This window comes from Echeneis naucrates, chromosome 18, assembly GCF_900963305.1.
Source record: "Echeneis naucrates chromosome 18, fEcheNa1.1, whole genome shotgun sequence".
NCBI classification, from domain to species: domain Eukaryota; kingdom Metazoa; phylum Chordata; class Actinopteri; order Carangiformes; family Echeneidae; genus Echeneis; species Echeneis naucrates.
The window spans coordinates 14,489,350-14,513,627 of NC_042528.1; the positions used below are offsets into that span (position 1 = coordinate 14,489,350).

Sequence of the window (24,278 nt, forward strand, 5' to 3'; positions counted from 1 at the left end):
GCTAATAATTTACTCTGTTGCAGTGCAAAACATACTTGAATAGAGTCACATCCTAACACCCATTAACACTGCACAAATAAATATGATTGGTGTTAATTTTTCACTTTAATTTACCCTTTTGTTGTATCAAATTGCATCCTTTCAAACACTGCAGTATTGCTTTTTCAAATGTACTATTAAATGAGTAAAAAAAGTTACCACAAAAATACATTTTTTATTTTTTAAAAATACGTTTATTCTATCTTCAAAATTGTACAAAAGTGCTTTTTAAAGAGGCATTTAACAATATAAGATTGTAAAAAAAACATGTAAGGGCATGTTCACATGCTGCACTTTAAAAAGAAGTGGACAGTTGAGCAATGGGTGTACCAGCTGTGCCAAGCAACCCAATACAGCAACTTGTATACATGAGGCACATTAAAGTGCTCTGGAGTGGACAGTAAATTGAAAGTTTTATCAGGAAGACCGTTGCAGGTATGCCTGCCATGCCAAGCAACCAAATACAACTCATCTGTAGCATCTGCCCTTGTGGCATTCCCAAAATGTTGAACTATTTGAGCATGCAAGACGCGGCATGGCCCTACAACAATGAACGCCAGAGTCTGCATAAAAATATCACTTGAAAAACAATCTTCTGGTCAGCTCAACAACAACACTTTAAAACATTGACCCAAGGTCTGCATAAAATGGCAATATTTAACAACATACAAGGAGGAATCTGTCATTCCATACTTCATTTGTGTCACACCGGGAGACGTGGTGAAGTGCGTTGTAGGGTGAGGACCCAAATGCAGGAACCGGAGACCAGGTAGGTGACGATGAAAAACACTTTAATAGTTAACAGACAGAGCAGGAACAGAATCAAAGAACTAACAAGGACTAGACAGAGCAGGGGCAATGGAATGACAACAGAAAGGATCTCACACCGAACAACCGAAAACAGGATTTAAAAACAGTGCTAGACAAGACACAGGTGATCCACATTAGGACAGGGAAAACAAACAGGGGATTCAACCAGGAAGTAAAGTAACAGGGAACACAACAGAACCAGGACTTCAAAATAAAACAGGAAGTTACAGGGACAGAACACTAGACAGACTAAACTCAAAACCTGACTATTTGAACATCAAATGGTTTAATGTGAAAAGATCATCTATGTGCAACACCTTTGGAACCCTGTCTGGATGCAGCCTGACCTTAAAGGCATGGTAATTCTCTGTCTCCATCAAATCACCGAATAGCAAGGGCATATTGCGTAATAAGCACCAAGACTGTATTGCATTCAACCCCAAATCATTGCTTCCACTTATCTGTTGGTGGAGACGGACAGTTTTTCTGCTGATTGAAACCATAGTCATAAGCATATATTCTACCAGCCACTTGTTCAGCATTTAGGAAGTTGCTGTACTTCAGAACCAGTTTCACCTCAAATTGTCCAACCCCCTCTAAAATATCGTGCATTATATCTACTGAGAAATTGTTGGCTGTGTTGAAATACTGGAGTGAATTCAACAGACAAACACGTTTCACACCATATACATGAGGCAACCTAGGATCTGTTTGTACAGTTTGACAATGCTGTGCATGCATATCAACAGTTCTTAGAACAACTTCTGGATCATCTTCACAGAATACAGTTTGAAAACAATGTTTCTCAAGGAGACAGAAACGACAGCAGTAACGAGCCGCAAATGACTCCACGAAGCCAAACAGTCCATGCAGACCAAGATTATCCCCAGTGACCTGAACTAGAGTACCATGAATCGCATGTTTTATGATAGGAATGATTGATGTCTTGTGCATGGAATCTCATCTCATCTTCAACCGCTTATCCGGGACCAGGTCGCGGAGATAGCAGATCAAGCAGACGACCCAAAACTTCCCTTTCCCCGGCCACATCGGCCAGCTCTGACTGGGGGATACCAAGGCGCTCCCAGGCCAGAGTGGAGATATAATCTCCCCACCTGGTCCTCGGCCTGCCCCGTGGTCTCCTCCCAGCTGGACATGCCAGGAACACCTCCTTTGGGAGGCATCCCGGTGACATCCTTAACAGATGCCTGAACCACCTCAACTGGCTCCTTTCCACGCGAAGGAGCAGTGGCATAGAATAGAGCACATAAATGAATATTAGTCAATGATGAATTAAAGATTAGGGGGAAATTCCTTAAAGTAAAATATATACCACCTAATTTATATAAACCATCTTTTTCTTTGGAAAAAGGGGACTTTCTTTCAAATAGGTGGCATCTCTTGGCTTGGCTTGAACATGTCTGCAAGCTCCAGATTTAGCAAAATTCTCTTGAGTGTTTCCAAAATGGGAACATATGCAAACCTATCAGTAACAATTATACAATAAAATACAATAACAATATGTCCCAGTAGTTTTGTTTCTTCTGCTGTCGAATCTTGTGCCAAGCACCTTTTGAACAGGTTCAATAAGTCCCCATTTCTCTCTCAAGTGCTTGTTTAATCTAGCTTTAGAATTTAAATGTGTGAATGGATTTTCCAACTTTTGGAAGGACTGTTCTATTTTATTCTTATTTTCTGTATCCTGTGGAGATAAGCACTGCAAAGCTCCATCTTTAGCCTGACTTTGAATCTCAAAAATCACTTCTTCCATGGATGAGACAAACCTGTTAACATTAGACTGACTTAATCCAGCTGCTTTAAATTGTGTGATAGCAGTGGCACACCTATCTAAAGTGCTGCTATTGCACTTTGTCAACAGTGTAGATACTGTGGCTGTCTCGTCTACATTAGCACTTCTGCATCACCTAGGTCTGCTCTGCTTAAATTAATGTCACTGTCAACCTGTTGGTCAATATTGTCAGTGTGTTTGCTGTTTAAATACAAAACCCAGAAAAAGTTACAAGCACACGGCCACATCCATTCTGATAACATTTAAGGCAAAGATTTTTTCCATCTAAGTAACCATGAACTACTTGTAAATGCCTAACAAGCTTATTTGCACAAGGTAACTCAGTTTCACAAACAAAACAAACATTCTCCCTAACTCCAACAGCCAAAAGATAGGGTTGCCTGCTGGTATCTTGATGGCATCAAGATGCTCTTGGATGCTGGTTCCATTCTGAGAAGATAAAACACGAACACATGGAGACAATTAGATCTGTGTCTTTGTGTGTGTCTCTCTGCATCTCTCTCTCTCTCTCTCTGTGCCCCCCCCCCCCCCCCCCCCCCGGTCTCCATCTGTGTCTCAGTGTCTCTCTCTGTTTCTTAATCTGTCTCAGTGTGTGTCTCTCTCGACTGCTTCTAGGTTTTGAATATGTGTAATTGTGTGAATGTGATAATGGCTTTCCTGCAAAACAGAGGGTCACACTCGCTTGACACATCACTGAATAAAAGGTTACATAAAATTACAAACAAATACAAACCTTCCTGATCACCATCAGATGCTTCTCTGCATGGGAAGCAGACACCTTTCCTGGTCTCTTCCAACCCTGTGCAGAGGGTGGGATCAGGTGTAACAGCAGCAAAATCGATGAGAGGTCACTGTCCCAATCTGTTTTATGTTAAGTGGACCATTATCAAAATTCAGTGCTTCTGCAATTTCAACATCTTTTAGAAAATACCAAAAAGAAAGCAGTTTTATATGATCATAAATTCTCCCACTGTTATGTTTTATATTTCAATTGAGCTTTAAATATGTATAAATGTTTACATGATACATCATGTCGATAAATTGCAAGTCTAAAAGTTCAGTCTGAGTGCAATAGAACAAGAACTGTATATTGGTTCCTACAGTATGATTTCCACAATGTGGATGGAATCACAGATAAACAGGTGATAATAAAATGGAATCAACTGTTAAAACATGGAACATTATCCCTGTGTTACAGCGCAGCGTGCCTAACAAGTGCAGCCAATGGAATGTGTGTGTGTGTGTGTGTGTGGTTTCAAGGTCATACTTACCAAAGTTGACATCCACTTCAGTGCCATCCTCAGGTGGCTCAGCTGCCAGGAGATCTTCAAGCTCACTGGTGGATGGAAGCTTTCTGTATTGTTGGATGATCTTTTTCTTGAATGTAGTAGGGCATTTCTCCAGAAGTTTGCCTAAGACACCCTCGCCGAACATCAGAACAAAATCCTGTTCCACCTAAAGTGGTGATAATGGGCAACAATTATAAGACAAAGTTAATTGTGACAATTATTTCAGTGTGATATTGTCTAATAAAAACTATTAAATTGTCAAAATGAGGAAATATTACCAAGCCTTTGATGTCTTTGAAACGTGGAAAGACAGATAGTATGTTACTTGACTGCTGAGGGTCAAAGACCATTTCACAGCGATAGTCAAATGTCAGCTTCATCTTCGTCTTGATTCTTCACTCAGGAAAAAAACTGAGACTCTCATCTGGCAGCTGGTCCTCCAGACCGGTCTTCATGAGATGTTCCTTCAGATACTACACAAAATAGGAAATACCATTGTTTGACAACAATTTACACTGCCAGGCAAAAAAACTTTACACATTTATATATATATATATATATATATATATATATATAAGGCTCTGAAGATCATCCTGTATTATTAGTGTTACTTCCAAATGATGACCGTCTGTCTCTAGCAGTGGATCTCTGAATAGTTTTAATCCTCCAGGCTAAGTACCCAGTGCCACTCTCACCATCGTAATAATGCTCCTTTGAGGATGAAAGAATGAAAGTTGAAATGAAAGAAATCTAAAGTTTGAGATGCTACAAAGTGATTTTGGACGCACACAGAAAAAGGGGAGGGTGTGATTTTAAATATCGGCCATTTTTATCAAAAAGTAGCACTTGCAGCACCTTTAGAAACAACATGCTCTGATAGGAATCATCAATATATTTCAATGTAGTATTCAACATTGCCACAGCCATTATAGTGTGTGACTTACATAACCATTCCTGGAGTATGGGTCACTGAGGTAGGGGAATAAGCTCACAATTCCTCTGGCATACATTTCTTTCACCTGTCTGGGTGGTGATGTACTGCAATATTTATTTATGTATTTATTTATTTATTTTTTAAAGACAGGATTTCTCTGTTATATATACTGAATTTAACTCAGATTTTAAATTAATCTGAAAAGTAGATTGACAGCACAAGGACTAACTAAAATCAATGAGCAAATTACCCATTCTTCTCAGTCATGTCAGCTGCCAGTATGTTCACCATTTTCCTTTTGGTTTCATCCGCCAAGGACTCACTTTGATTATATTCATTTATTATACATTCCCCACCAGATTTCCTGGTCAGAATGGATTCGACCAACTTAAAACCCAAAACAAAACAATTCCGCATGTTGGGAATATATAGATTCAACAATTCACAGTTAAAGCAACATTTCACCCCAGGGTTCCCACACATTTTCAGAGACCCATAATATAAATTTCCATGACCTAGAGGAGGTTTTAGGAAAGATGGCACTCTTGCACCCATTATTAATGTATAGCCTAATCAATTAAATTACAGACAACGAAAATCTGTGACTTTTCCATAACTTTTGACAATTTTACTTAATGCCATGACTTTTACAGGCCTGGAAAATTACATGACTTTTACAGGGTTTCCATGACCATGGGAACCCTGTCACCCAAAAGTTCAGTTTGTGTGTTAATTCTTACTTGCTTGGCCTCTGAATCCAGCCTCTGGTGTTTACTGGAAGGAGTCTCTGAAATGATGACTGTATCTTGCGAGTCAGACGAATCAAGGGATGGTGGGTGGGACTGTTCAGGAGAGGATACCGCGGAGACAGATTCTGACCACGATAGAGGAAGCAAAAATGTTACACAGCTCTCTGCAGTAATATATCCATTCCTTATCAAATGAACAATACAGCATTCATATCACAAATAATTTGCATATCCATTAAATAGATCAGAAATAAATACATACAGATTGTAATAGAAATTAAACTGAAACAAACCAGTGTCGTATTTGATGGTTAGCACTCCAGTTGAGGGATCCTTAACCACATCCTCAAAAACGTCATCATCCACCTCAGTCCCCGAACTGTCAAAAACTTTTGCGCCTTCCGTTATAGCTGGCACACCAAACTTTGCAAATGCTACAGAACAGGGCAAAAGCATGCGTAAACCAAGAGGTAATTGTAACTTATGAGTTCACATTTGTCTAATAATTGACGTACCAATATTCAATGAATCTGGAACATTACTTTTGAACTAACACATAATGTGTGAAATAAACTTACTTTGTAGTATAACTGCATTTGAAGCAACATATGCATTCAAAGTTAAAGAATGTGGATGGAGAGGGAACATATTTGAACTGCTAATGTAAGAACACAGTGTCAATTTCTTACCTGCAAATAAAAACTCTTTCAGATCTGGCTCCGTTACTCTCACAAATTTTTGGACACCAAGTTTGGCTTTGAGCAACATGATTCCTGCAGAGAGCATCAGCACAAAATCCTCATTATCAAAACACACAAATATAACAACAAGTGAATGCATTACAATAGAACAGCCCTGCAGCAAGACCAACTTTTATGAATCACATTCAATTAAAGAATAAGAAAAGTCATGTCATTTTATAAACAGTTTGGTCTGGGATTCACGTTAACTTACAGCAGCTTCTCAAAAAAGACGACACTTGTGATTACAGCAGAGTGTCTCAGTGCTCAGAGCTGCTGCAACTGTCAGCCACTAGTGCTGCGCCATCTTGTAAAAAACAAAAAACGCGATCAAAGGTCTCTTTTTAGCGCATTATCATTAATGTACATGAGAAAACACAAAGCTGGAGGTGACAGCTGCCATGACTTATGACACATCACATCACTGCGACAATGAGCGGCATTTTACACTAACAGATTACTGTTACCTTGGGCTAGTTGAAATAACTAGTGTTCCAATGTTACGAGCCGACCAAAGTGCTGCAAGTTACAGAGCAGACCAAGCTGGCAAAGTTTTTTCAAACTAAAAGCGGGCTGCTTCGCAAAGCCGACTATAGCTTCATGTTGCCTCACATCATTAACCTCACCGTGAAATTTTTCATGACTAACGTTAATAAGTTAATATATTGGCCCCAAAGTAATTTCAATCTGTGTTAAAGTTAATAACGTACGTTACAAATTAATAACGTTACCTTACCCAGTTTAATTAACTCCCCACACCAAAGAATTCAGGACACAAGCAAACACTGAAATGATAACGTTAAATTAACATTGCGTTTGAAAAAAGCGCGCGCGCACCGACACACACATTGCTGTAGATTTGAATCTATTAACTGGTAAAATTTCGAGTAAAGAATGAAAGTCTTCACACCTGTTTTCACAATTTTTTTAAATTAAAAGAAAAAAATATAATTTAAGAGGATGTGTAAATACAATGCTAAATACAGATCAAATCAAAATCAAATCAAATTTATTTGTATAGCGCCCGATGAGCAAGCACTTGGTGACAGTGGCAAGGAAAAACTTCCTTTCAGAGTCAGAAACCTCGGGCAGAACCAGACTCAGATGTGTTTTCTTTTTGGGAGTTAAATTATGGAATGGACTCAGTGATTAATCGAAATTGTGTAGATCTCTCTTGAGTTTAAAAAAAAAAAAGGTAAAGAAATTTAAAATAATACTAAATGGAGTCAAAATTAAAAAAATATATGAATAAATTCTTGGGAGCAATTTTAATCATAAATTCAGATCGAAGCCACGATTAGAATATTTTAACAGAAAATGTCTGTTAAAATTATCTCTGAAATCTGTTGGTATTATTTAAAAAACAGTGGTTAGCACTGTCACCCCACATTAAGAAGGTTGCCGGTTGCCGTTAAGTTTCCGGCCTGAGTCTTTCCTGTGCAGAGTTTGCATGTTGTCTGCGTGGGTTTAAACATTATTATTTGATAAACAACATTCAAAGTCAGGGTAGCTGTATTATTCATGCATGATGTTGGCACTAATGTGAGTCTGTTCAAAGGTGACATTTTTTTCAGATCAGATATGGTACAGACATGTATTTGATTCTCATTCAGTTTCGCTTAAGTGAGCTTATGTGACAGCTCAGGCCTCCGCCTTTCTGGGCGGGGTTTGCATGTTCTCCCCGTGTCTGCATGGGTTTCCTCCGGATACTCCGGTTTCCTCTCACCATCCAAAGACATTCATGTCTAGGTTAACTGGTGACTCTAAATTGTTTGCAGGTCTGAATGCAAGTGTGATTGGTTGTTCATCTCTGTTTGTCTTTGTGTGTTGGCCCTGTGATGGACTGGTGACCTGTCCAGAATGTACCCCGCCCCTCTCCTGAAACGTTGTCTGGAATTGGCTCCAGCACTCACCGTGACCCGGAAACAGAAAAGCAGTAGAAGATGGATGAAAAATGTTTAGTCCAAGTATGTATCATAGTGTTGTGTCAGTCGATTGCACACAATTTAAGTATTGTATATTGTAAAAAAAACAAAACAAAACAAAACAAAACAAAACTATTCATTCATTCAATCTGACAGAGTTTGAGAGCTTCTGCAAAGAAGAATGCAAGAGACTCCCGAAAAATGTGTCAAGTTTGTAGCATCATACTCAAAAAGACTTAAGGCTGTAATTGGGTGGCTCAACAAAGGCTCTGAATAATTACGTATATTTTAGAGTTTTGGTTGTTTTTTTTTACATTTTCAAACTTTTTTAGCATTGTCATTATAGGGGATTGTGTGGGGAATTTCGAGGGGAACAAAATATTTAATCTGTAAATCGCAGGACCAGCCTTGGAAAACAGTAGCCACAGACTAAATGCATACATTTCGAAAATTTACTAAATTTATTTCATTTTTTTGTATTCTGGTTTGTAATCTTAATCTATGCTCTTTTATTTTCAGCAAAGCACTTTTGCATGGCATTTGCGGCACAAATAAACTTACAAGTTACCATTTTTTTTCTGAACAATCATTAAGATCACTAAACTGTCTATATTATCAGTAGTGCAACAATAATTAACAAAGTCAACAATTGTTTGATTTAATAAATGGTATACTACCAGCTAACGCTAAGCAAAACACATAAAACAACAGTGGTATAAAGACAGCGTGTGTGTGTGTATGTAATTGTATATGTGTGTGTCTCAAAATGGCCGGCCTAGACCACGTGAGAAGTCATGTGGTCCAAGATAGCGCGGCTTCCGAGGGAGGCACTTAAACAACCGGCTGAGCTGCCGCGGTTCCGGTTAACAATGGCAGACAGCGCCAACCTTTGGTCGGGGGCGTTTCTGCACACGCACAAATCTGATAGCACATAACGGAGGGATAAGGCTATACCGGTGTTATCTAGCGATTGGATGTGCGGGGCGAACCGTGCGCGATTGAATGTAAGTGTGTCTGTGTGTGTGTGTGTGTTAGTAAGTAAGAGAGAAAAGCGAGAAGAAGGTAGAGCGGCTCTCGGTCCCGAGATAATAAATAAATGTAAGGCAAAATAGCCTCAAGCAAAAGTGAGCCCTGAAACTTAGTGGTTAATGGTTAAAGTTTCAATTTTACTGGGGCACATGTCATAATAAGGGGGATCCAAATGATGCCCATGTGGCGATATATGCATGCACAAACAAGCAATTTGACTCCAGTTGAGCTTTGGTCTCAATGTACATATTTAAATATAGAAGTATATAACTAACATAAACTTGACATAGTCCTTGTGTATTTGAGTTAATGCGGGGTGCAAGTGAGTTCCTTTCAAACTTGGTGTAAAAGTTGAGTTCATAGAGGTTAGATATAACTTTTTTGAGCCCCAAGGGGAAATTTACGTAGTCAAGAGCGCATCAAAATAAAAATAAAAAATAAAAAAAAAAAGTCATGAAAAAAGTAAAAAAAAAAAAAAGATCATCTACCATCCTGGGTGGGAGGGTGTCCTTCTATTGTTGGGCATGTTCTGAAGGCCTCTCCAGAATGACAGGATTGTTGCCTGAATTCCTCTTAGCAACTCTGATCCCCTTTGTCAATCTATTCCTGGCCCGCTTGAACAGGAGCTGGTCCAGACTCCTGCAGGCCTCCTCCTTGGCCAGACCAAGTTTCCTCAGACCAGGAGGGAACTGTGGGTTTGTTGTTGTTATACTCATGAAAATGTTTTGGTCCGCACCCACATCCTCACAAAAACTGATGAAATGATGTCACAGTGTAACTAGGTTCATTGAAGTCCTTGGTGGCTGCATCAAAGACTCCCCAGTTCATGTAGCCAAAGCCAGTCTGTAGCTCCAGCTTTTACTCATCTGTCCATTTCCTCACTGTCCTCACAACTGGCTTAGAAGTTTTTCTGCCTGTTGGTAGGTACGAGATGGCACAGACAGTGATCAGAGAGACCCGAAGAAGCATGGGGGAAAGACTGTTAGGCATCCTTTCAAGATGTGTAGCAGTAGTCCAGTGTGTTGTGTGAGCAGGTAGACTGGATTTCTTTTCTACATGTCAGTTATATGGTCAGCCAGGTAATTGAGTTGGAGAGAAAAATGCAGGCTCGTTTAAAGTCTTTGTTATACTGGAATTCTTGTTGTTAGTAAAGCATTTTCAGTGATTGTTAATCATTTTCATCCACCTCAGGAAGCATACATATGCATATAAATAATAAATAACCTCACATTTATACCATGTCAGAAAATTCATGACAGGCATTGATGGGTAACTGCTTGTTATACCATTTTGAGACTCACTGTTATCAGACAGGCCATTTGTTCCCAAAAGAAACCAGGAAGCATAAAATTAGAATAGTTCATATACCTCTGTCCACCTACTGATGCACACACATGAACGTGAACACACGCACATGTACACACACGTTTATTATACACAATATGTTACTATATTGTGTATTATATGTTACTATATGTTACAGAGAATTGTGTGTAGACGTCAATTTGAGCGTGTTCGCTATACACAGCTGCTGTAAGGGACTGGCATCTTGTTCAGGGTGTCTGCGTCCCTTGCTCACTACCATTTGGGATTGGTTCTACTGTTGCCTTTACTTCACATTGATCAAAATGAGGACTTGGATGCAGTGGCGAACTGTGGATCCAGACCCTGGGCCCTCAATAGGACCACAAGTAGCAGTAAAAGATTAAAAATGGCAATACAAATAATAGGCAGAGCCCTGTCACATGAATGTTATATATATATATATATATATATATATATATATATATATATATATATATATAATAACTAGTAGTACAAAAATTATTTCAATATATTTTCGTAGGCCTTCACTGAATACCTTGAAGGCCCACACCCTATGGTTGAATGTTTTCCTATGACAAAAGGGTAGCCTACATTAATGCACTGAATAGTGATCAAAACCGTTCCTCTCCTGATTGTCTCCTTCGCTTGACAACTAATCCAAATATTATCAGGGAAAAATAAAGGAAATGCAAGCTTTATTGTTATATATTCATATACTGAGATGAATGAAAAGTAATCAAATCTAATTCAGTTAACAAACAGATATTGACTGAATCAACCGATTTTTTTATTACCTCATCAAACCTAGCCATGGATGGAAAATATATTACTTTCTGTTTCTTAGAGGACCAAGGTGAGGATCTCAATTTCACTGCCATTCTTACAACAAAACAAAACAGACTGTGTGACGCCAATGCTCCGCGACAGACTTGTAGTTGCTATCAGAGCAAAAAATCTGCAGCGGCCCGGTTCTGGGAACAGCTTCTTTGCGTACAGACCTGTTTAGGCTGAAATAAATCCTTCCTTTCGCTTTCACGCACACCATAGACTCTAATCCACCGTCTTTGATGAGTATTCAAAATTTTCTCTGAACCGGAACACCAAAAAGAAATCAAAGTTCGCAAGGAGGTGACATCTGGCTGCTTCACACCTGACTTCATTGAATGAGGTTAACGTTAATTAGCATCTATTTTGGTTCGGTAGCTTACAATATATAATCGCCCAACTGTCATTCAGAAGTAGCCGGACACATACTCTTATAAATCTGCGGGTGAACGGTAAGCGAACACGCCTAGTCCATGCCTATTTAAGATATCCTCAAACCGGGCGTTTCATTTTGTTGTTGCTAACAGGGAATATGCCTAAGTAACGCTTAGCTAGCTAACGACAACAAAGCTAATCAGCTAATTTGTTAGCATGGACAGAAAACGGATTGCGGAAGAAGTCTGACAATTGCCGTTTGTTCTTAATGATTGTGCGCTTGATTTGGCTTCCCATAGCAACTAACAAGTGTTTGCAATTGGTGTGCATATTATTTATGTTCAGTAATTAAACTATGGTGGTGATGTTGCTAGCGGCCATCGCGTCCAAGCGAACGATGGCGAGGACTATTTCCTGCAACAGAAAGAACTGTTCGCATCTTAGATACGCTTTTCTGACTAATAACCACCCGCACAGAATACGCATTAAGTATTCAGTGTTATAAATGGTAATCCACTCAGCTGTTCAGTGTTCTCATATGGGCGAGTGTTGGTACATCAAACCCACTCTCTCCAGTTAGCATGCGATAGCACTTATCTGCACTCTGACTTGGTGCACATGGTAAAAGAGTCCGGTGTTGTTGAATTCTTTATCGCACACAACTAGATCCAACTAGAAGCTGCCTCTTAGTTTAGTGAAATAAATGTTGGAAGTTTATATGTGGGTAATAGTGGATTCATTGGGAAGTGATGCAGCTTCTCGCTTCTAGTGCCAGTAGCAGGACTGTCCCTAGAAGGCAGAGCCAGTGTGTAGCTCACCGACTAATCCAAGTAGAGCATCTGATATCAAGCAGGGGTTTACATCTTAACAAGGCTTTTGTCTTTCTATCTGCACACCTCGACGAACCTAGCACCAAGGCTTTTAATCTCTGCTGCCCTGACATGTGGTCCTTACAGAACTTTAAATACATTTGAATGTGTGATTATGTGTGATATCATGATCGGTGCAGGGTTTAAATTGACTCTAGAATATCTTGGCGCTGTAAGGTCATTGATAGAGCAAATGCACGCCTCAGCAATGCAGCCTGCAGAATAGTTGATGGAGTACCTCATGGTACAGAAACACAGTGATGTGCTTCATAGATAAGAACCTTAGCTTGGAAAAATTTTATCAATTGAAAAAGTGAGCAGTGTGGAGTGAGAGTTGTTCACTGTGGAACAACAATGTTCCCTGTTTGTGGTACATGCAAAAAAAATAAACAAAACAAAACTAAAGTGGCTCTGACAATTCAAGTGCAGGACTGAGCATCCAAGCAGCTTTGAGTGTGACAAGTCAGACCAACTAGAAAGACTACATCAGTCATAGTCACAGTTTCTTGAATCAATTTTTTTAGTTGACTGAATTTTCACACCCAGACAATAACTGTAATTGTTCTTTGCAGGTGCCGAGCTGGCGCAGGTCGCGGGTTGTCCGTGGATAATGCGAGACAGTGGTGGTAGTCTGACCCAGAACTGCTGGCAGGGAGACCTGGGTCTGACTGCTGTGGGGCAGGAGGACACAGGAGGAGGTGAACATTTTATTTGTTATTTAATAAACAAAATTCATAGTCAAGTTAGCTGTCTTATTATGCATGATGTTGGCACTAATGTGAGGCTGTCATTACAAGATTTTCAGGGCTCATAATTAATCTCATTTGAACAATCAATAAACATATTTTGGGCAGCATGGTGGCATAGTGGTTAATGCTGTTGCCACTGGAGCCAATCCACCCAGAAAGGTGGATTGGCTCCAGGACCCCACAACCCAGAAACAGATAAGCAGTTGAAGATGAATGAATAAGCACATTAAAAAAATATAAATCTTTATTTAAATATTAAAATCCAAAACAACAGTACTAATTGTAAAACTAAGTGTAACTCTGAGGATAAACATGAGACATTTTTAATAGATGGGGAAGATGCTTACTTTTTTTTTTTTTTTTTTATATTAATGTCAAACTGCTTTGCCTGATATGCATTGTTAGCAAAGCAAAGAGAAAACGTTTGTCACATTATATTTATTGAATGCTATTGTAAATTTAAATTTCATGTGAATGTGCATGTGTCCTTCATGATATTTAAATCTGCTGTGCAGAGATGTGTGGATGCTTTGTAAATGATCACATTTTCATGTAGATTTGCTTAAATCTTGTCCCATTATCCATGCCATTTATTTGTCCGGATTGGCTACCCGTACCCGTGGAGAACCCACGCACAGGGAGAAAATGCAAAACTCCACACAGAAAGGTCCCAGACCTGGGAATCAAACCCTGGAATGGCATTAGCCACTATTCCACCTTGTTGCACCTTGCTCAAATCCTTTGTGATAACAGGACTTGCAGTGTGACTGAGCAGCATATGAGGGTGTTTGTGTGTGTCATTCTAAGTTGTTTAAAATTTCATCGGATAAGTGAATGTATGTATAAGGCAGAGGAAGGGGTGCTTGGTGTGGCCCTGTCTGACTGGTTGGCTGCCCCTGCCTTTAGCCTATACAATTAATCTCTCCTCATGTTTGTGCTTAGGTGGCATTCCTGGAGACCATCTCATAGTCCCAGTGTCAGGCCATAGTGTGCCCAGCTCCATGCACCTCAGACTGGGACAGAAAGAGAAAGTGTGGACACATGAATATGTAGACGAGCAGGAGGAAGATGGATTGGGAGGGATCGAGGCCATAGTTGATGAGGAAGAAGACAACAGGGAAGACAAGGGTGAGTTTGAGGGCAGAGAATGGGATGTTAATGAGGATGATGGTGAGTACGATGAGGAAGAGGAGGTAGAAGAGGAAACAGACCAAGCAGAAGTGGAGTGGGAGATCCCAGAGTTTCCGTTCCAGCACACGGATCAGCCCCATTCAGAACAACATGGACAGCAGCAGAAAGTAGAGGACGGTGCTGGTGTCACTGCAGTGCAGACCCTTTCCCAGGCTGAGGCTGGGGACCTGTTTAGGTCCCACCTTAACAGATACAGAGCTCTGAGGAGGCTCCGCCGTTGGCAGCGCTTGCGATCTCATGGAAGCCTTGGATTTCGACTCACTCAGCACTGGAAAACCTGGCGCCAGAGGGCCCAGTGGGTGTTCTTTCTGGGGCACCGGTGGAGCCGAAGAGGCCAAAGGTACAATCTTTACGGCAGGCAGAGGAGGATAAAAAGGTATCAGCCATCACTATACACCGATGGAGAGGACGACAGCACTGATGAGAGGTTCACAGAGTCCAATAGAGGTACTAACATGTATTTACTTAAACTTACTATCACTATCTAACTTACTAACTTACTATTACTATCGTCTTCTCTATAGGTGGCTCTGAGCCACAAGGTTATTGGTGAAGTCCATCAATATGTAGCTTTATTCGTACTCCAGCTGGACACTAAAAATTCTCCAAACAAGGAATTTTAAAGTCTGTTCATTGGAGGCTGCTTTAACTGCTGACTATGTTGCTCTTTAGCTAGTAAACAACATAGGTCATTTGTTTGTCCTTAACAGTCTGACATCTGTTGTTAGGGTAGATGTTGGCTATAAAGCTGTCAACACAGGAGATGGAGTTGGAGCTGAGTGGAAAATTGGTCTTTTAAAAATTTGTGTGTGTGTGTATATGTATATATGTGTATGTATGTATGTATGTATGTATGTGTGTGTGTGTGTGTGTATATATATATATATATATATATATATATATATATATATATATAAATAAATAAATAAAATGTCTTTTCCTCTCTAGCAGATAAGCAGTTAAATGGCTGCTGTCCAGAGAAGCAAGAGGTCCGAGGGAAACGGGAAGTGGAGGTGAAACCAGTGGAACTGGCTCTTACTGAAGAACATATGACCTGTGTGACTGGTGAGAAGAAAACACTAAGCACATTTACATGAGTTATTGTTTTAGTCTGACCAAACTGGACTTTTAAAGTGCATGTAAACACGTTAGCTCGACTGAAATCGAACTTAAAATTGTTGGATTAACACATGCATATAATGCAATGGAAAGTCGATGCATGCAGTCGATGCTGCTGCATGTATACGAATAGTTCGGACTGGAGCTGGAGGTGATCTATGCATGTGCTAAAGTTTTGCGCGAAGCTATGACCTGGAATTTGAACGGCATTTAAAACGCAAACATAGGAGGTCCGACAAAAGAAGCTGGCTAACTGTAACGTGTCGAACATGGCTGCAGCAAAAGCTAATTTTTGGACCGATACAGAGGCTAACTTGCTAGCTCACCAGTCTTTTTTTCTTCCCACCTCTGTTGTTGTGTGTGACGTCATAGGTCAATCGGTAGTGGCCCATTACCCACAAACCAAAAGCGTGCATATCGCCACCTATCATAGCGGAGGCAGCATGTTTTCAACAAATAAATCGATTTCACTCCTGCACATGTGTACTGGGACAAGGACAGAAGTCAGATGAGATGGCATTATCGAGCTGTAACCATAGCTCGACTTAACTGTGCATGTAAATGTGCTTACTGAAGACTTTGACTTCATATATACTTTAACCAAATGATTTCACATGTAACCACTAACCCCAAAATACCAAAACAGCATAACTCTTTATGGACACGCTTAGGGTTAGATTTTCAAGTTAATATAATCTCAAAGACAAAAGCAATGTAAGGGCCGTTGCTCCTTGCCTGTAAATTGAAAAACAGGTACCTCTACTGGAGGCAGATATTAAAGGTGACCAGTGCTGGATGCTGCAGTGTGGTGTGATGTTGATTGAGGTGCAGATGAAGGTAAGGAATGCTGACAGTGTCAGTGTTATAGTGGTCCTAGACACATGGAGTGTCGCCTGTGCAGTACATGGAAAGGTCCCATCTATATACAGATAGCCTCATCTTGGTGCAAAACAGAGACACTGAAACCAAATTCCAGGAGAGGACCAGGGCTCATCTTTCCTGGAGTTGCCCAACGTAATAGGCTCATAAGCCACTGGTTAAGCACCAAGTTCTAGTTGGTGAAGGAGATGGGTTGTCTCTATGCAGCTGCTGAGGCGAAAGCTCTGTTATGTACCCAAGACATGTTCATTGTACCAGGCCTTCTTGGAGTCTATGGCTGGTATCATGGAAAGCGTCTTCAATCCCCATGTGGGGAATTAGGGAACAATCCTGTGGGATGTGAGTGAGAGAGACAGTTTCCCTTCTATGGTGTCATGCATCATGGTAAAGAAGGGCTTCGGATTTGGTTGGCCTTTGGTTGTGTTCAAAATAATAGCAGGGGAAAAAAGGTGAGTAAAGATACAGATCCTTATAATAGCTTTTATTTCCATACATGCTAATGTATTTGGGAAAACTGCATGTTCTATTCTAATTCAAAACATTGAAATGCATTCAATTTATTTCTTTACAAAAAGTGAAGAAAAATTAATTAGGGTATTAAAAAAAATTGTAGAGTCTACATTTCTCTTTAAAAACTCAAAGTTTTTGTGCATATACTAAAAATGCTTGATTTAGCTTTCCTATGAATCACTGAATTATTATGTCTTTGTTTAACCAAAGGATGGCAGTATGGCATAGTGGTTAGCCAGGCCTTTTTGTGCTGTGTTTGTATGTTCTCCCCGTGCCAGTGTGTTCCCCTCTGTCTGTATGTGTTGGCCCTGCGATGGACTGGCGTACTGTCCAGGGTGTACCCTACCCTTGCCAAATGTGAGATGGGATCCTCGCTGATGAAGGGAGGATAATCTTGACCAACAGATTAGTTCAATGTGGCAGTAGCAGCAGTTATTTTGCCAGACAGTTGTGGTGCAGAGAGATTATAATTAAAAGTTCTCTTTTTCATGTTCATCTTTATTCAAACCCTCACCTCTAATCATGAGCCCTAAGTAGTGACAGTAAGAATTGGATTAAAGACACAATCAACTAAAATTAATTTCCTTTATGGGGTGTCTGGGCTCAGTTTTACCTTTAGAGTGAAGTGCTTGGACATCCAAAGGAAACTGTGAAAGAGATGCTCCTTCATGCTGTAAGTAAAATGGATGGATGAAACATCACACCAAGACCAAATAATAAGTCATTAGATTTTGCCGTGGGTACGAATATTTGGAACTGAGAGACAGATGGTAGTCTCATTTTTATTTTCAAACAGAAAGGTTTAAAGGGAGATGTCAATCTTTTTGCATGGGCACAACAGTCATCTTTTCTGGCCTGTTGTGACAAATATGATGATAATGTCCTGTGGCACCTGTGTTCAGGCATTCTTGAGGAGTCTCTACAGCAGTATGGCAGTTTGATCCCCATCCATGTGGACGACATTATGGAGAAGCTGCAGGACATCTTCAGTGAAAGCTTCTCACTGCCACACAGGTCAGACAGGCTGCTTTGTCAGTCCATGGTATCATTACTTGTGAACAGTGCAGGGATCCATTATTGTCTTGCTTAATTGTAATTTTAGTAAACCAACGTTAACTACTAAGAATAAAAACTAAATGAGTCCTCATCTAATAATTGGTATTGATAACAGTTTAACTGTTAATTAATTAGTGGCAGAATTGAACTTTAACTGTTTGTGAGTTGATTTGTTCGAGTCAGCTGTATTTGATATGCTCTTCATCAGGAAAGCAGTGGTCCAGCACCTCATACAGTCCTTCCAACGTTCATCAGGATCAGCCCTGGCTAAAACATTCAGAGTCAACTATAAGCGCCATGTTCTGACTATGGATGACCTGGGTACTCTCTATGGACAGAACTGGCTCAACGATCAGGTACAGCATTACACCCCATACATCTTTTTTGAATGATATCTATATCCACACACCCTTGACCTGGAAATCATTGCAGTCCACCTCCCTGGAGGATGTTTCATTGCTGAAGAGAGAGATGATCTCTGAAGTGGTTTGCATGAGTACAGAAGCATCAGCAGTTTATAGCAGAACAAATAATGTTGCTTGTTGTATTTCTGATTCTATAGTGTAGATGATAAAATAATTAATTGGCAAAGACTAAATGCATACCTCCCCTTAAACTTGGACAGAATACTTAAAAGATCAGTCCCTAGAAATGCAGCAGATGGCAGCCATTGCTGCTACCTGAACAGAAAAGCTCACAGAGGATTTTTTTTTTTCCCCCCTCCAGGTGATGAACATGTATGGAGATCTGGTCATGGACTCTGTGCCAGAGAGGGTATGGAAAGTTAATTTAAATGATTATAAAGTGAAGATAGGTCTGGGGGGGTTAGGGTTTGGTGTTGCTGAGGTGCTGCTTCAAAAGATCAGTATGAGTGGTGATGTCTTAATAGCTCAACTACATGAGCAGTTTCTCTGTTGTCTTTCACAGGTTCACTTTTTCAACAGTTTCTTTTATGATAAGCTCAGGACTAAAGGCTATGAAGGAGTCAAACGATGGACAAAAAATGTAAGTGAATGTTTCCTCACTGAATTTCTTCAGCAGGGAACTTAAAAAAAAAAAAAAAAGAGTGTTCCTTTGATCAGTCTGATTTGTACTGTCACTGGAGCTGTTCACATGGTGCTCCTCAGCCTCTTTGAATCTCCCGGTGAGTCCTTTGGGTTGAATGCAACATTCTGTGGGTCTGGATCTTTGAACTTTATGGTACCAGCTTTAGAACCAGGAAGTCTCCCCCTCCAGTTACAGTCAGTGCTATAGTTAACAAGACTGAAAAAGTGAGTGTCACTTGTTGCAGTATCTGAAGGGGGGGGGCACCTTAATTATTTATCCTGCTAACTGAAGTCCAGCTCTGATGTTACACACTATTGTGGCCCAACATGTTCTGACGTCTGTACCAGTAGGTGTTTCCATTACCCCAACAAATGCACAAAATCCAAATATTGCAATAAAAAACTGGTAATGGAAACGCCTACATTAAAAAAAAAAAAAAAAATCAAATATATCACTAAAGTTTTTACGCTCTTGTGAGGTGGTTTTTTCCAGACGTGTCAATCTAGGTGGATATTGCACTGGACGTAACGTAGAGGGTCATAGTTCACTGCAAATCAGTGCTCCAAGACCATGAAATTGCTAAATGCTTTCATTGTTCCTCAAAGTGGAGTCTTGTTGGAAGACATTTAACAAGAATTATGGCATGTCACGAGAGTAGACAAGAATTACAGTCCATTCACAAAACACACTTAAATGGAAAAACCTGCAAGTTGCAATTGTACTCTGTCAAAATTTTAGCAATATTGCTTTTCTGCGGAAAACTAATTGAAATGCAACGAGTATGCTGTAACAATACTCTCTCCCTCTGTTGGTAGGAGGTAGTCTTGAGTGCTCACATGTTGTGAGGTATACTGCTGATATTTTCTCTGTTCCGTCCCTTTCCTCTGTCTCCTCACTTGACTTAATTCTGAGCAGGTTGACATCTTCCAGAAGGATCTCTTATTGATCCCCATCCACCTCGAGGTTCATTGGTCATTGGTCAGTGTTGACATTCCGAGTCGAGCCATCACATACTTTGACTCTCAGCGGACCCTTAACAGACGCTGCCCAAAGGTAGGACATAACGCATGCTTTCATACTAGATCATCATCATTATTGTTAGACGCAGTAGAGAAACTGTTATGTGAGTCATAAGCGAGTTTTACACATAGGCTGGTTCACATAATGGCTATGGTTTATAGGCAGGTGTATGTAATCATGCCCACCTTTAGCCTCACCGCCCATATAGCATGATGGTGCCTACCATGCTTCTCTGTAACATAATGACTTGTTACACAATGTACTGTTTTCACCAGGCAGTTTAGGGCACCTGACAGTCAGCACAGGGTTGATAGGTGGATATGAAATACCTTACCAGTAATGGACTTGAAAGATCTTACATCATAAACTGATTGAGCAATCATTAACTGTATCAGAGCTGGAAAGCAGTCGAGGAAAGTAGAGGTCCAGCTTGTAAACTGGCTGATTAGGCTCTCCGGAGGACCTCCATTGCCCCTTTCTACTCCCTTCTCCTGCTTTGTAGAGCCAAATTTGCTTTTTGATTGTCTGGTGGAAATGAAATACAGAAATGTGGTGACAAAAACATAAAAATCATCAATTATTTTGGTAATTAATTTATTTTTATACATACTTTGCACCCCTGTCATCTTAACATCTCCCCAATGTCTCGATTTTGTTTTTGTGGCGTGTCAGACAGTGGTTGGAGCGAGTTTAAACTTAATTATAGACCTGAAAATTTATTGTTGATACACACGCACATCAGTGACCTGTCTTGTTTCAGCACATTTTTAAGTACCTTCAAGCAGAAGCCATCAAAAAAGAGCAACGAGACTTTTTGACGGGATGGAAAGGCTTTTTTAAAATGGTGAGACGTTTGAATGTCAATCATCGTCTATTATTGCCATGACTCACAGATTTCCTGTTTGACCTCAGGACCTCCTGTTAATGTTACATTATGTTGCAGAATGTGGGTCGTCAGAACAACGACAGTGACTGCGGGGCTTTTGTGCTGCAGGTGGGTTAAGCCCCAGTCCCAATACCCACCCCTTACCAACACCACCACCACTAGCCCTTGCCTGCTACCCCTTGGCCCTAAGTACCAAGCTGGGCTAAGAGTTGAAATCTTTCGATATGAGCGATGACAAGGTTCATAAAAACGAGAAACCAACCGTGAACCACTTACCCCAGCTGGTACATTTTCCACAATGGCAATGCCAGAATTTATTCTACTCACTGCTTGTACATCCTTCATGTTTCATTTGATGAATAAACTCACACACGCATTGGAACAATTATACAGGACAGAGGGGCTTCGGCTAGCTTGCTAGCTAATGTTCGCGAACAACGATTCAGCGTACTAGTTGGCATGTTACAGTTGTCTAGAAATATGACAACTTTGGAGGACAGGACTGATTACATAATTCATACCGTTTACAGTCAAATTTGGTTATTTGCAAAGACGTACATATTAATTATGTAGCATTGTTATTGGTTGCTGGGGTAATGTTTTCCTTTCAAATGATCAAATTATGATGTCATGTCCTGTGGCACAAATAGTCAGTCTGCTGCAGGAGCCTTTACTGCATGACATAGCCCCTGGCTTTCAGACTGATGGTATGTTTGACTTAGCTGAACTATTACAATTTACTCAGCATTGTTCACTAGCCATTATTCTTCAGACTTTCATTTCAGTAATGATACTTTCTTAGATCCATCCATCAATTATCTGTACCAATTATCCGTCACAGATTTGATAGGGTTGGAGTCAATACCACCTGACAATCAGTGAGGGCAATGTACACTCTGAACAAGTAGCCATTATATTGCAGGGCTGACATATGGAGACAAACTACCAATCATGCTCACAGGCAATTTTAGTCACCAGTTGACCTAAATGAGCATGTCTTAGAAGTGTGGGCAGAACTGGAGTAACTGAATGGAACTCATACAGATACCTGGTTCATGTTGAGTACAGGGTGGATGCTGAAATACAAATGTATGGTTTTGAATTATTTGTTGATCCAGGCAATAACTTGCTGCTCTGTCCGTCTGTCCTCCTGCAGTACTGCAAGTGTTTGGCGCTAGGACAGCCGTTCAGCTTTGGCCAACAGGACATGCCCCGGCTCAGGAGGCAAATGTACAAGGAACTGTGTCACTGCAAGCTCATCCTGTGACCATCAGGCCCCCCCCGCACCACCACCATTATCACCTGTCCCTGCCCCCCACCCCCCCCACCCCAAAAAAAAAAAAAAAAAAAAACATCATGAGCCCACTGTTCGCTCCTAACCCTTGTAAGATAGAGGGACAATGATATTACAAGAAGAGAATGATGGGAGCGAGTGATTGACTGGAAAATGAGAAACATTGCATTTCTCTGCCAATATCCAGAGAAATGTATACTATGGGTGATGTCATGGTTTTGTTTTGTTTTTTTTCTCTTTGCTTCCCTTTTCCCAACTTTTGAAACCTCTGATTTAATGTCCAGGTTATTCCTTTGTGGTTGACAGAGGCCAAGACTAGGTTCATGTGGTAATCTTTCATCCTGTTGTAGTCAATGTGTGTTTTTCAGTCTGGGTGGTAGCAGGAAAAAGGTCTCTGAGATACCTGAAGAAGCGGTTAAGATGAAGAACTGGACCCATTAGTCCAATGTGATTTTACTCTCAGATTCCTGAGCAGTGAGTGCAGAGGGAGTGTGTAGACAGCAGGGTGATGTGAATGTGGATTCTCATGCCCTCCATTCCAAATGTCAGTGTGGTTAGTCTCATTGAATAAAAAAGAACAACTCACAGCATCATCCAACATGGAACACTCACCATGCTACCAATGTTATGTTGACATACTGTCTGTCATGTCACTGCATAATGTTTGCCACTGAAGTGCCACATGACCTTTCCAGTGTATAATACCTGTTTGACAGCTTCCTATCTGACATCTAGATGTATTTAAACCAATGCTGAGAATGGAAATCAAATGTGTAATTGATGCAAGAACTGCTGAAGCTGTTCGAGTTCATTGCTCTGAGGGAAATCAGGATTTACATCATGGGACACAGCACATCCTGACCCCCATACCAGAAACGTACTCTGCCTTCATCTGTCTTGCCAGTCTGACACAGGAGAGACCAGATCTGCATACGTCAACCGCTGCCCAAAAAACCTGCAATGATAACATTAGCCTGGGGGACAGGGGGAGTTGCATTGCATTTATCTTTTACTGTGTTCAATCTCTGTCAGTAACTGTGTTGATATGCTTCTTGATTTAAACATGTTAAAAGGAGGATGACTAAATAGTGTTATTGGAGTAGGTACAGAGAACCCTTCTGGTTAGTGTTTCTGAGAATTTGAAGCCATTTAGTGAGGACCACAAGAGTTACACATAGAATGAGCATGTACACAATGGAGTTACAGTGCCCTCCTTTCTTTTTTTTTTTTCTTTCTTTTTTTTTTTCTTTTTTTTTTTATGAAAGACAGAGTTGTTGATAGCTGTGTTTTCGTTTTGTTTTTCAAACGACTTGATGCAACAGATTCAACAGTTTTATATATCTTCTACAATGCATTATGGTTGATTAAAAATAAAACGTGTGGCAAATGATATCTTGCATTTTATTGATGCTACCACATGTCCTCCAACATTACGAGGGAATTTACATTTAGGTGGAAGTATTGTAGCTCATACTGACTAACTTCTTGTAGAAACGCACGGTGGAGTGAGTCAAATTTTAAGTCTTTAATGCGTTTATTCTTAGAGTTTGTCTTTACAGACGAAAACGAGACGAGTTTGATGTTTTGGTAAAGGGGCGTGTGCTTTATGATGCTCTTTAGTGATACATATATATATATATATATATATATATATATATATATATATATATATATATATATATATATATAACGCTAATGATCAAGATCCTCCGTACTTCGTGTTCTGGATCTTAATAGCTGCATCACATTCATCCTACTGGTCCCCCTAATCTGCCATATTCGGAAGGGGTGTCTATTCGGGTCTGGA

At 40.2% G+C, this 24,278-nt stretch overlaps 1 protein-coding gene across 3 annotated transcripts; it reads left to right on the forward strand.

The window, feature by feature from the left end:
- Nucleotides 1-11,592: 11,592 nt before the first annotated feature.
- senp3b (SUMO specific peptidase 3b) lies at nt 11,593-23,837 on the forward strand. 3 transcript variants are annotated; one of them, XM_029525838.1, is made up of 12 exons: nt 11,593-11,928; nt 13,293-13,418; nt 14,412-15,107; nt 15,609-15,725; nt 18,071-18,182; nt 18,433-18,580; nt 18,951-18,998; nt 19,152-19,229; nt 20,187-20,324; nt 21,052-21,135; nt 21,235-21,285; nt 22,334-23,837. In XM_029525838.1, the coding sequence occupies exons 2-12, from the start codon at nt 13,331-13,333 to the stop codon at nt 22,442-22,444; spliced, it is 1,671 nt and encodes a 556-aa protein (XP_029381698.1). In that variant the 5' UTR covers nt 11,593-11,928; nt 13,293-13,330; the 3' UTR covers nt 22,445-23,837. The 3 variants fall into 3 exon arrangements, with proteins under 3 accessions (XP_029381698.1, XP_029381700.1, XP_029381699.1); XM_029525840.1 differs by having other exon boundaries at nt 15,612-15,725; XM_029525839.1 differs by having other exon boundaries at nt 11,593-11,819.
- Nucleotides 23,838-24,278: the final 441 nt, after the last annotated feature.